The 11,556-nt window shown below is 45.8% G+C and overlaps 2 protein-coding genes across 2 annotated transcripts; one reads left to right on the top strand and one right to left on the bottom strand.

The window, feature by feature from the left end:
* Positions 1 to 1,342: 1,342 nt before the first annotated feature.
* Positions 1,343 to 2,917, bottom strand: MRPL36 (mitochondrial ribosomal protein L36). Its single transcript, XM_066243372.1, has 2 exons — positions 2,666 to 2,917; positions 1,343 to 1,774 (listed from the first exon to the last, which is right to left on the bottom strand). Exon 2 carries the CDS (start codon positions 1,759 to 1,761, stop codon positions 1,438 to 1,440), a length of 324 nt encoding a protein of 107 aa, XP_066099469.1. The 5' UTR covers positions 1,762 to 1,774; positions 2,666 to 2,917; the 3' UTR covers positions 1,343 to 1,437.
* A 1,202-nt stretch (positions 2,918 to 4,119) lies between these two features.
* Positions 4,120 to 10,553, top strand: NDUFS6 (NADH:ubiquinone oxidoreductase subunit S6). The gene is made up of 4 exons (XM_066243362.1): positions 4,120 to 4,279; positions 5,135 to 5,188; positions 9,501 to 9,623; positions 10,373 to 10,553. Exons 1-4 carry the CDS (start codon positions 4,148 to 4,150, stop codon positions 10,436 to 10,438), a joined length of 375 nt encoding a protein of 124 aa, XP_066099459.1. The 5' UTR covers positions 4,120 to 4,147; the 3' UTR covers positions 10,439 to 10,553.
* The last annotated feature ends 1,003 nt before the right edge of the window (positions 10,554 to 11,556 follow it).

Here is an 11,556-nt window from a genome sequence, read left to right on the forward strand (position 1 = left end):
ATCATTATTATGCAATTAAAAAATTAATAGAATTCTGTCATGTTAGTGATTAGTATGCTTTTTAAAAAATTATTGATTTTTAGTGAGAGAGGAAAGGAGAGAGAAAGAGAGAGAGAGAGAAACATCAGTTTGTTGTTCTACTTATTTATGCATTCATTGGTTGATTCTTGTTTGTGCTTTGACCACGGATTGAACCTGCAACCTTGCATGTCAGGATGACACTCTAAGCAACTGTGCTACCTGGCTAGGGCCCAGTGTGCTTTTATTTCCACAAATAATTATTGTATTAAAACATGATTTTACCAACAAATTTTAAAGATTTCAAAAATACAGCTATCTATTATCTTTTTTTAAAAAAAACCAAACAGCTTTTTTGAGATATATTTTATATACCGTAAATTCACTTATTTAAAGTGTACAATTCAATGTTTTTTAGTATTTTCATGTTATAATATATTAATATTCACAGGATATATCATACTATATTAACATTGGGCAACTATCATTAAAATCTAATTCTAGAGCATTTTATTAATTAAAACAACCCTGTAGACTGGCAGTCACTCCTATCTCTCCCAATGTCCCTAGCCTTTTACAACTGCTAATCTATGTTCTGTCACTATAGATTTTCATATTATGGACATTACATGTAAATAGACTCATACAATATGTGATCTTTGTGACTGGCTTCTTTCATTTAATAGAATGATATAAAGGTTCATCATGTTCTAACCTGTATCAGTTTATTCCTTTTTATTGTTGAACAATATTCCATTGCATGGATGCATTGCCTTTTATTTATCCATTCATCAGTTGATGGATATTTTGTTTGTTTTTTCACTTTTTAGCTAAGATGAACAATGCTGTTGTGAACATGCAGGTGAAATTTTTATGTGGACATATGTTTTCATTTCTTTTAGGTAGATATACAGAAGTGGAATAGGCAGTTCTTATCATGGCTCTATGTTTAACATATGGAGGAACTATCAAACTTTTACAAAGTGGCTACATCATTTTACTAGCAATGTGGAAGATCCCAATTTCTCCTAATCCTTGTGTAAGTTTGTTATTAATTAATTTTATTATAGCCATTCTAGTGGGCAAAAGGTAATGCCTCATTATGGTTTTTCTTGGCATTTTTCTAAGTGCATTTTTTCATGTGCTCATGAAAAGTCAGATCTTTTGTCCATTTAAAAATTGTTATTTCTCTGTGTTCTCAAGTTATTAGAGTCCTGTATACTTTGTGGATACAAGTTCCTTATCAAATATATGTTTTGCAAATATTTGCTTTCAAAAAAAAAAAAAAGAAATTAGAGTCAACAAAATGGGCAAGTCAGCAATCTTAGAAAACAGAACGTTTACATTTTATTTTTCTTCAATAAGGTAATACCATGTCCTAGAGATTGCTACAATCTTGCACATTATTTCACAAAGGAGCTACATCAGTCTCTGCTTGTGCTTTGGGTTGGTTTTGCAGTAGATATACCACCGACCACGCCTCTTAACCCGGTAACAGTCCCGGCAACGCTTCTTGATGACGCCCTTGGTCTTGAACCCCACAGCAGGCTGCAGGCAGGGCAGGGAATGGCAGGATAGAGGTGAGGCCACCGCTGTGCTGTGCTTTGTACCTGCTGGGACTGTAACACGCAGGGGACCCAGCAAGAACGTGGAGAGCATACGGGGTGTTGTTGTGTAACGACTCAGATGTAGGAGAGGGTTCACAGCAGAAACCACCACTTTCTTTATAAAAACAGTTGCCATGTTGTGGCCGAATCTATGCGAGAAAGAAAAACAGTTGTTACAGCGTCTTACATGCTTCCCACTGTTACAACTTTGTTTTCCCTACTTCACTGCCATAGGCATAGGAGTAGAGAGGGCACTACCACTGACCAGAGCAGCGCAACCCCTGACAACGCTGCCCTGAGACAGGGTCACCAGGAGGAGCGCTTCGCGATACTGCCCTTCGTGAGAGCCCAGGCGTTGGCTGCAGAGACTCTAAGCTTAAACCACATTCCCCACTTTGAAATAATTAAGCCAGGTCAAAGGGTTAGTGACCTGTCCTGTCAAGACAAGGCAGCAATGAAGCCCCAGCTCCAGCCACGGATTCCGAGCCGGGGCACTAGGGGCTGAACAAGGCCCGCGTTCATCCCTCAACAGTTTCAGCAAGGTCCGGCACCCATGTCTGGGGAGGGGGCGGTGTCCACATCTTCACAGAGGAGACGTCCCCGCTTCTCGGTGAGCTCCGACCCTGCTCAGGTTTAGTCATGGGCAGGAAGGGGCAGAGCTGGCCTGGTTTCCTGGGCAGGAAGCACTGACACCCAGGCCGGCGCCTGACCGGAGCAGTGCACGGAACCGCGGCGGAGCAGCTTCCCTAGCGCAGACTGCGCGGGGCTTCCTGGAAGAGGCGCACTAGCAAGCGCCAAAGGCCTCTGACCCAATACCCGCAAGTGTGGCTCGGGGCCCGCCCACTGCCTGCGAGGTTCGGGCGTCCCTGGGGACGGATCCGACCCCAAGCTGCCCTCCTGTCCTCTGGCCGCGGCCCCCAGGGGTAAATGAGGCTGGGGGTGTTTCAAGGTCCCAGTAGAAGTCTCCGGGGGAGACCCGAACCACAGCGTTCCGCCACCTCCCAGCTCCCAGCCCCTCTCGACTCCGAGAGACCCCTAACCTGAGAAAGACTGGCCCTAGTCCGACCAGCAGTGTTCCTCACCCCGCGCCTGCGCCCTGCACCGCGCCTGCGCAGTGGGGTGGGGACGCCCACGTCGGGAATCTCCTCCAGAAAGAAAAACGGCGGCTGGGTCCTGTGACTCCTCCCGCGGTGCGGGGCTCAGTTACCGAACCCCTGCACACGGAGTCGGAGGAAGCTGGTGTCCTGCCTGTCTGCTTTTCAGTCCCGGTCCCTGCGCAACCTGTCGCCTACGATTTGAGGGGTGGAGGCAATGCAAAATGGGAACGAAATATATATCTAGAATGAGAAAAGTTATAATTAAGAAGATATTTAAAAACTGACACTAGTAACGTCAAAACAAAATCTAGAAAAACCACATGCTTTATTACATGGATATCCTAGGAAAACTGGCGAGTCTTAGGAAAACGAGTAGAAATAAAAGTTCTAACTGGTTGCAGTTAAAGATCTTTTTTTCCCCTCCAACATTTTATTATGAAACATTCAAGAGAAAAGTTCACCTTTATGGCAAATACCCATGTACCCTGCATTCAGTTTACACTAAGAACTCGCTACACCTGCTTTTCAGGGGGCGAGTCCGAGAACCCAGCTATCTACTTTCTGTGCACTCGAAGGAGTCCTGCAGAAGTGGTGCACCTGCTCAGGTGAGCTTAGGTCTTGATCACCCGTCTGTGGCCATCTTTCCTTTCCAAGAGGTTTTCAGGGCATCATGCCTCTCATCACGTTGCTGGGCTCTCCTCCACCTCCCTGGAGTGGAGTCCAGGCTGTGGGTGTCCTCAGCTGTTGGTGTGTGAGTGTGTGGGGGGCACTCTGAGCGTGTCCCCCACTCCCTCCCCGCAGCTCACTTTCCATTTTCACCCATCCCGCTGGGTCTATGCATTTTAGGGGAGGCAGGAGAAATGCCAGGACTCCAGCCAGGGTCCTGCCCAGGTGCGCCCTGGAGCAGTAGGCCTGTCCGTGGCTGATCACATTGAGGGCGCGGGATGTGTGTGTGACATAGGTTGTGCTTTACCGGTAGCTTCACCGGGGCTATGCTGAAGAAATCGCCCGACAGGCTGTCCTCGCGTTAAAAAAGAAATGCGTACTGCTCAACGGGAATTAACTTCCCGTTCCTCTCTAGGCAAGGATCCTTCACCAATAAAAAAAAAACAACAAAAAAAAACATACTTGTTATGCCCACGATTATTGATTACCATGCAAAATGCATCTTACTTCTATCCTCTTCTGCCCTCCTCCTGGTAAGAATCACCGAGAAGCCGCTAAGTACTAAGGTTTGGTGAGAAGTTTCCCGCCTTATCCAGGTGGAGGACTGAGAGGCAGCTGCACCCACCCGCACGCAACAGCTACACCACAGCACGCGTGCCATTCTCCCCAAGGTAAATTAAGTCCCGGCAGCGCCTGCGAGATTGTGCGCATGCGTCGGCGCCGCCGCGTCAACGCGCCGGTCAAAGGTCAGTCCGCAAGATGGCGGCGGCGGTGACCTTCTGTCGGCAGTTGTGCCGGAGCGGCGCGGCGGTGCTTGGCTTGCACCGGGGCGCCAGGTGTTTTGGGGTGCACGTCTCGCCGACCGGGGAGAAGGTGACACACACCGGCCAGGTAACCGATGCGGCACGGAGGGCGGTCGAATGGGCGGAGCCCCGGACGGTCCCGTTCTTTCTGCTGTCCCCGGTCTCCCGGGTCCTCCCGTGGTCCCCTGGTTTCTGCTCTTCCTCGGCTGCCACCTGGGGCTCGCAGCTCTGGTCCGTGGGCAAGGATTGCGGAGAACCGGCGGCTGAGTATCCTGCGGGTCCCCCGTGCGACAGAAGCACTAACCAGTGTGGTTAAAAAACGAGTACCGTGGTGGTGGTGTTAAGTTAGCTCCGTGTTTGCAGGTTCTCTGATCTCAGAGTGCCCGCGAACTCTGAAATGAGTTTGTCACCCAGAATGAAGCTGTTAATCACTGTGGGGTGGCTTCTCATTGGACTCAAAACAACCGATTTCTGTGAGTTGAATCTTGTAATATTTGTGATATTAAGTGGTACACTTAAATAACTTGAGAGTGTACTGTAGTCCAAAACAAAAGACAGCGTTTGACTATAAACATAAACCAAAAGATGAGAAAGTAAGCACCCATATTATTACAGTGTAACCCAGTAACTTTAGAGGGGACGTAAATCATGAGCCATATGTGGAGAAGGAGGGAGGTACACCTCCTCTGACTCAGCTTGCCGCCTCTTCTCTCCTGCTCCACCTTGCTGCCTTCCAGTTCATATTATTGCCCATTGTTGTCTTAGGGGTTGTCTTGTTTTCTTGCTGAAAACTGTCCCTGGTTGCATAGCTATACTTTGCCCCCATAAGTTGGATGATGAATGGAATAAATGTTAAGAAAAACACTTTAATGTTTACAGTTGATATTAAGTGACCATTTTTAGAATTAGGGGCAAAAATCACATATAGTCTTTTTCTTTTCAGGCTTATGATGAAAAGGACTACAGGAAAATTCGATTTGTAGGTCGTCAGAAAGAGGTGAGTAAAAGAGGTAAGCTCTCATCAAAACTTTATATAACCAACAATAAATAAAAATATGTAAAATTTAAACAATTTTCCCTGACTTGTGAGCACCTTAGAAGCTGTGGAGTTTGGCATTTTTTTTCTAAATGTTACGTGTGTGTGGTGTGTGTGTGTGTGTGTTGTTTTGTTTTTAATTTTTCCCCTGCAATGTGTAACAACATCTCTAAATTTAGTTCTGGTTTATATATAAGTGAAATTTAGTTCTGGTTTATTTCTGTGCCTTATACTTCTGAGACCCTCAGATTAAAGTTAACTTTTATTCTCCATAGTCTCTTTGAATTATTCCTTCCCTTCAGTCAGCCTGTTCGTTCTTCTTGCTAAACCTCAGCTTTCCCTAAAGTGTGTTTACCCTCCTCTGATCTTGGTTACATTGTTCCCAAAGTCTGGTTTTCTACTTTCATTCCTACTTTGTGGGTGATGTGAGCCCAGGGGCATTGTGATGGAGATGGATTTCAGAGCGCTGGATGGAGTAGTTCAGAGCAAATCGGTCTTGGGTTAGACCCTGCAGCCTGGCCCCCAGCTTCCTATCTCAGCTCTTCTGATGCTTTAGCAAGCACCTGGGTCTGTCACAGACTCCTGTTGGAAATTCTGTTGTGACTCTGGTTTTTGGTTGCCAATGTAAAAACAAAACTAAACAAACAAAATCAGATTAATTGGAGACATTCAAGTGCTGACAGTGTTGCTGCTGTCTCCATCAGCCTCATTGTCAGCTCTCCTTAACAGGCCGATCCTTAACTCCTATCCCAGTTCAGGGTCTCTAGGGCCCTTTCCTGTTGGAGATCATGAGTGTGCAGGGGTGCATCCTCAAGTTGTGAAGGTGTACAGCAAATCTGTAAATGATGACTTGGCATCCTGCTCTGGCTTTCATTCTTAAATAAAAATTTGGTGTTTAGTAGTATTTTTAAATTATTTTGGTTTCCAAGATAAATTATTGTTTTAGAGGATCCTAGGTATACTGGAAAATTGCACAGAAAGTACAGAGGTTCCATATGCCCTGTCTTCCCCCTCACAGTTCCCCTTTCATTAATACCTGGCATTAGCATGCTACAAGTGCTTTTTTTTTACAAGTGCTTGATTTAAACACTGGATAAGTAGTACTAACTCAAGTCCATAGTTTACATTAGTGTTTACTCTTGGCTGTACATTCTGTGGGTCTTGACAAATGTACAGTATCTTGTATCCACCATTATAGTATCACACAGAGTAGTTTTATTGCCCAGAATACCCTCTTGGGTTTCACTATTCATTCCTGCTTTTGAGCATATTCTTCAAACTTATATTAGTTTAAAAATTAATTTGGATGAAAACTTCAGTTTTTACTGTGATTTAAAAATTATGTATGTATGTGTACACATGTGTGTTTAGGTAAATGTAATTATTGATATTAGTGTTGAAAACACCTGATGGTCTAAATAATGGAACTGGGGCTTTTAGTTTATTTTAAACTTGTAAATTTCTATTAATTAGGTTAAAAAGTTTATAGAACATTGGTTATTCAACTTTTTGTATTGGTTTTAGTATTATTTTGTAGAATTATATTTATACTTTATCCTTAATGGGTTTAATCTCATTTTGACATAAGGGAGTAAACTTTCCATAGGGACTGTCACTCCCAACAACTTGAGTTTTAAAGAAATAGAACAGTTTATTGACAAATGAATAATTTAAACCTAAATAATTTTAGGCCCATATGAATTGATCAAGAGATGTATATAAAGGGAGGTTCATATTTTTTTATGTTAGTGACCCAGAGGACTAATTTTTACAATAGTGTCACACACAGTGTGTTTATGAAAACACTACATTTATATCTAATGCAAAGTGTACAGGATGCTGTGATATGTTTTCTGTACTGATCTCCTCATAAGGTCCAATAATGCTTTCTTCCTTCCCTTGTCCCTTCTGGGAACAGAGTGGCACGCTGCAGCTCTGAATTTTAACAGAATCAGAAACTGGGCTGTGATTGGGTGCTGTAACTGGGCATTGACTCCTGGGCTCTTTGTTTTCCTGGGGTTGAGCTGAGTCCCAGGACGTTAATCATGGGAGGTCAGGGTCACTCTGGAGCTGCAGACCTGAATGACAGGGGCAGTCCCGTGTCAGTCTCAGGCGTCAGGCATCAGCTGCCCTTCCCACAGGAGACAGCCGGTCTGTTGGACTGCGTGATGGGAGTTTGTTAGTGTGGCCTCTGTGACACATTTGTCACTGAGGTAGACACCATATTATTTACACTCTGAGGCTTCATTTGTATGGCACGTGGCTTCGTCTGCAGCGGAGGTAAAGCCGTGTAGCCCGCTGTAAGTTGTGGTGTAACGGGAGCAGAAGACATCAGTGGAGGCACTGTGCTTAAAGGAGCTTGTAAAACAAGCCGGTGGCAGCACGTCATGCTTGTGGTGTTTGTTCTAAGGTTGCTGCATTTCCCAATAACTTCCTGCTTTGTTTCTAAAAATAGAACTATAAGGAAAAACTTTACAAAACCATAATTTGTTACTGACAAAGCTTTTGAAAAATAATTAAACCTTTCCAAAATGTCATCCACATTGTATGGGTGCAGGGCGTTAGAGGTGTGTTGGAGGTGTTTGGTGTCATCTCTGGGGGGCCTTCTCCGTGTGAGTGGTGTGAGGGGCTCTGTCACTGGATTGTGTGTCCTCTGAACAGTCAGCTGGCTTTGGAAAAAGTGAACTGACCCTGATTATGTTCTTATTTTCAAGTTTTATTAAACTTATGTGGTTCTTCCTTATTTGTAAGGATTTATCTGTTTCTAGTCTTCATTCTCGTGTCTTCCGTTGAGCAGGAGGCCTCTGGTGTGGGTGGAGTTCTGGGCACTCAGGGCTGGATGCCGTGTGGCCTTGGATGATCAGGACTGACCTGGCGTGGCAGTCCTCACCCATAATGATAAACAAGTACTAAGGTTATTCCCAAGGCTAAATTGCAGAGTAATTTGGGCAACATTTATTAATTTGATTTTTAACCTCCCACTGCCCTGCCCTGTCTCCGTTAAGCCATCTCTTCCTATAAAGTTGTGATGGCTTTTAGGAGATAAAAGAGGAAGAACAGTTTTGCCCCTCTGGCTGTTTGTCCTCTGTGTTGTGTTCCAACTGAATGATCCTCTGGCCTCCAGAAGAGTGTGACTTTCAAGATGTAGTCTTGCTGTTGTCATACACGCTGGGTTGGCTAAAATTGTGGAAGGGGTGGTGAGTGTATGAGACATTGTCAGGCAAGCTAATCCTTGGGAGCTGAGTGTTGGCCACAGAGGGCAACTGATGGCTGTAAGAAAGGAGAAAGGTTGGAGGAGGCACAGCTGGCTTTCCTCCAGAGTATGCGGCACTTGGTGTAAGGGAGCCACAGCCTCGGAGTGGGGCTGATGACCCCGGGGCATGAGTAGTGGGGCTCTGAGGCCCCACTAAGGACTATGAGGGTCTGGGTTTGGTTCTTTCCTTTACAAGCAGTGATGCTTCTACAGTTTCCCCTGTGTTATGTGCTTTGTCTCCTGTGGTCACCAAGGATAGTGTGAGCTGATTCCCGATTGTAAGGAAATTAAAGAAGTTTAAAAACATCATTATAGAATTATTAATTTAAGCGTATTTGTTATGTTTCAGTTCTTTGCAGTTTGAAGCCTGTTGTTCCTCAGATTTCCCATAGCCAGTTTATTCCATCTTGGCAGTGTTCCTAAGTTGGCTACCCTTTGACACAACCATGGTTGTCTTTGCCAGCGTTTGTTCCCTCTGTCACAGACACATGCCTCTGTTTCATCTGTAACATCTCCTGCCCTGGACCTGGGAGCAGCTGCTTTCAGAGCCTTGGTTCCTTTAGTATGAAATGGTGGCAGGGACGGTGTCTCCTCGTTGCCACTGGGTCGTCACTGTTCCTAATCTTTTCCAGTGGACAGAGCTTTGAAACTGTGTGTGTGTAGAGAAAGAGGGAAGGGAGAGAGGCAAGAGCAAATGGTAAATGGGGCAGAATTTTAGCAGAGTCCAGGTAAAGACAAAATGAGAATTCTTTGCTCTATTATAATTCTTGCAACATTTTTGTGAATTTGAACTTATAGCTAATGAAAAGTTACATGTGTGTTTTTATGCATGTACTAATTAAATATTGGTGTATTTTAAAGATCTACAATTACATTTAAATGAAAATGTACAGAATATGATTCTACCTATGCAAGCAGTACATGAATGTGTGTGGGGGCAGCTTGTGAACATCAATTTAAATTTTGTGAAAAGGTCAAGTTTTTGTACTTGTCTATACAAGGTGTTTCTTCTTGTTCCAGGTGAATGAGAACTTTGCCATTGATTTGATAGCTGAGCAGCCCGTGAGTGAAGTAGAGAGTCGCATAATATCGTGTGATGGCGGTGGGGGGGCTCTTGGCCACCCGAAAGTCTACATAAACTTGGTAACGTGGCCCATTGGTCCCCGTGCTTACCCGTCTTTCTGTTCTGTGCTGTTCCTGCCCTCAGGGTGGTCCTTGCAGTGGTCTTTTGACCACACACTCTCCCACTTAATCTTGCCTCCCAAACCAAACAGCATAGTGAATGAAGTGGCATCTTTTCGATGTGACGTGCTGTGCAGTGTACTCAGTGTTACTAGCACTGGCTCTCCAGCTTCCTCTCAGACGTGTAGGCATCCTTCTCCCTGAGCCATCGTTTTGGAGCCCATGTTTGTTGCTAAATACACACTTGGAGCCTAGAGCAGAGCAGTACTTGGGGATGTTAGAGCTGAGAAGGCAACCACAGACTACAGCTTGGCGTGTAGGAAAGGGCGGGAAGCCAGAGGTATCCCCACCCCGCCCCGTCTGCTGGTGGTGTGAGTGAGCGGAGACCCGCTCTAATCAGTTGAAGTCTGTGCTTAGGATGAGACCCCAGCCCTCCTGGGGGATTGAGCCATGGATAAGAAGTGGCTGCTGTGCTGACACTTTTCGTCCTTGCTGTGGTCCTTTGAGATGACTGTGTTCCAGGGCAGGGCCTGAGGTTGGAAGAGAAGCCAGAGTGGGGCCTAGGGCCTTAGGTACTATTGTAGTTCTTAGCTCAGTTGTGATTTGGGTTTTACAGGTATTTCGGGCTCTGTACTTTCAGTGGCTAATCCCTGACTGTTAGGTTTGAAGTAGAATATGGAAATGAGATAATACCTTTTGAATTTTTCCAGGACAAAGAAACAAAGACGGGGACATGCGGTTACTGTGGCCTCCAGTTCAAACAGCATCATCACTAAAGCAGACCACGCACCTGGGTCTTGGGAGGCTGTGCACGTGAGCATTTCAGTGTTAGCATAAAATAGGGGAGGTCCTTGTGCTCCTACTGCGAATAAAGGGCGTTGTTGTCAAGGACGGCCGCTCACAAGTGTGTTTCTTTCACAGAAGGGACTTTTGGAAATGAATGTTACTTAGAAGTGTGGACTGGAGTGGGGTCCCCCCCAAGGAGGCCCTGCCAGGTGCTTCAGGAGCATGGCCTTAATCCATGTGACTACACCGAGTGGCTGAGAGAAATGGAAGAAAACTACTATTACTCCTTCAGCTACAGTTTGAGCTTCCTGTCATTTACAGAACCTGGAGCTGCTGTGGTGACACACGGTTCTAATCATTTTAACTTCCAGCCTTAGGTCTCTTCGTAGAAACAGTATATCCATAGTGTCTAAAATAAGTGGACCAGGCAGCAGCTGCTTTCAGGCCAGTGCCGCTGAGCACCAGCCATCCCACTGAGCATGTCTGCATGGGGTAAGGGGACCTGCAGTGATACCACTCGGGCTGGGTGAGCCCCAGGCTGCCCTGCACTGAGCATCACAGTCCCGAGGCCGTTAGGAAATCAAAGGTACTTTGCCACAGGAAGAGGGCTCCATCCCTTACCATTCCCCTTTCCCACTTTGTTCATGGGACAGCATGGACCCTTGGGGCTGGAGCAAGGCCCTGGGGCCTTGGTGGGGTGGGTGGCACCTGAGGTCAGGGAGCCGCCCATATGATGCCATTAGCTACTCTGACGTCTCTCATGGATCCATCCTTACACAAGGAGCTGCTCCTCCAGGCCACAGTCCTGAAGCTGCCTACCCTGAACCTTGTGAGTGTATAGACAGACAATGATGGGAACCCAAATGTCACAGTGTGAGCCCAGGGGGTTAGGGCTAGGTTTCAGTCAAGGTGCTGATGTCACTGGTGGGTTATAGGACCCATGTTTAGTACTGTCCTTAAGGGTACCCCACTGCCCTGGTGGGATGCCCTGAGCCTCCTCTTCTCTGCCTGGCCATGCTGGGGTCCTACTGAGCCAGACACATGGGAAAGGGGCTTGGAGTTGTGACTTTGTGCATGTGTACCAATTACCTGGTTTGATGGTGGAAGG

Source organism: Saccopteryx bilineata, chromosome 1 (assembly GCF_036850765.1).
Source record: "Saccopteryx bilineata isolate mSacBil1 chromosome 1, mSacBil1_pri_phased_curated, whole genome shotgun sequence".
NCBI lineage: Eukaryota > Metazoa > Chordata > Mammalia > Chiroptera > Emballonuridae > Saccopteryx > Saccopteryx bilineata.

Excerpts from the sequence above, each read along its gene's own strand:
- NDUFS6 (XM_066243362.1), top strand. The coding sequence starts at position 4,148 with ATGGCGGCGGCGGTGACCTTCTGTCGGCAGTTGTGCCGGAGCGGCGCG. Across the intron at positions 4,280-5,134 it reads AGGTGACACACACCGGCCAG|GCTTATGATGAAAAGGACTA; the intron begins GTAACCGATGCG and ends TTTTCTTTTCAG. Across the intron at positions 9,624-10,372 it reads CGAAAGTCTACATAAACTTG|GACAAAGAAACAAAGACGGG; the intron begins GTAACGTGGCCC and ends GAATTTTTCCAG.
- MRPL36 (XM_066243372.1), bottom strand. The coding sequence starts at position 1,761 with ATGGCAACTGTTTTTATAAAGAAAGTGGTGGTTTCTGCTGTGAACCCT.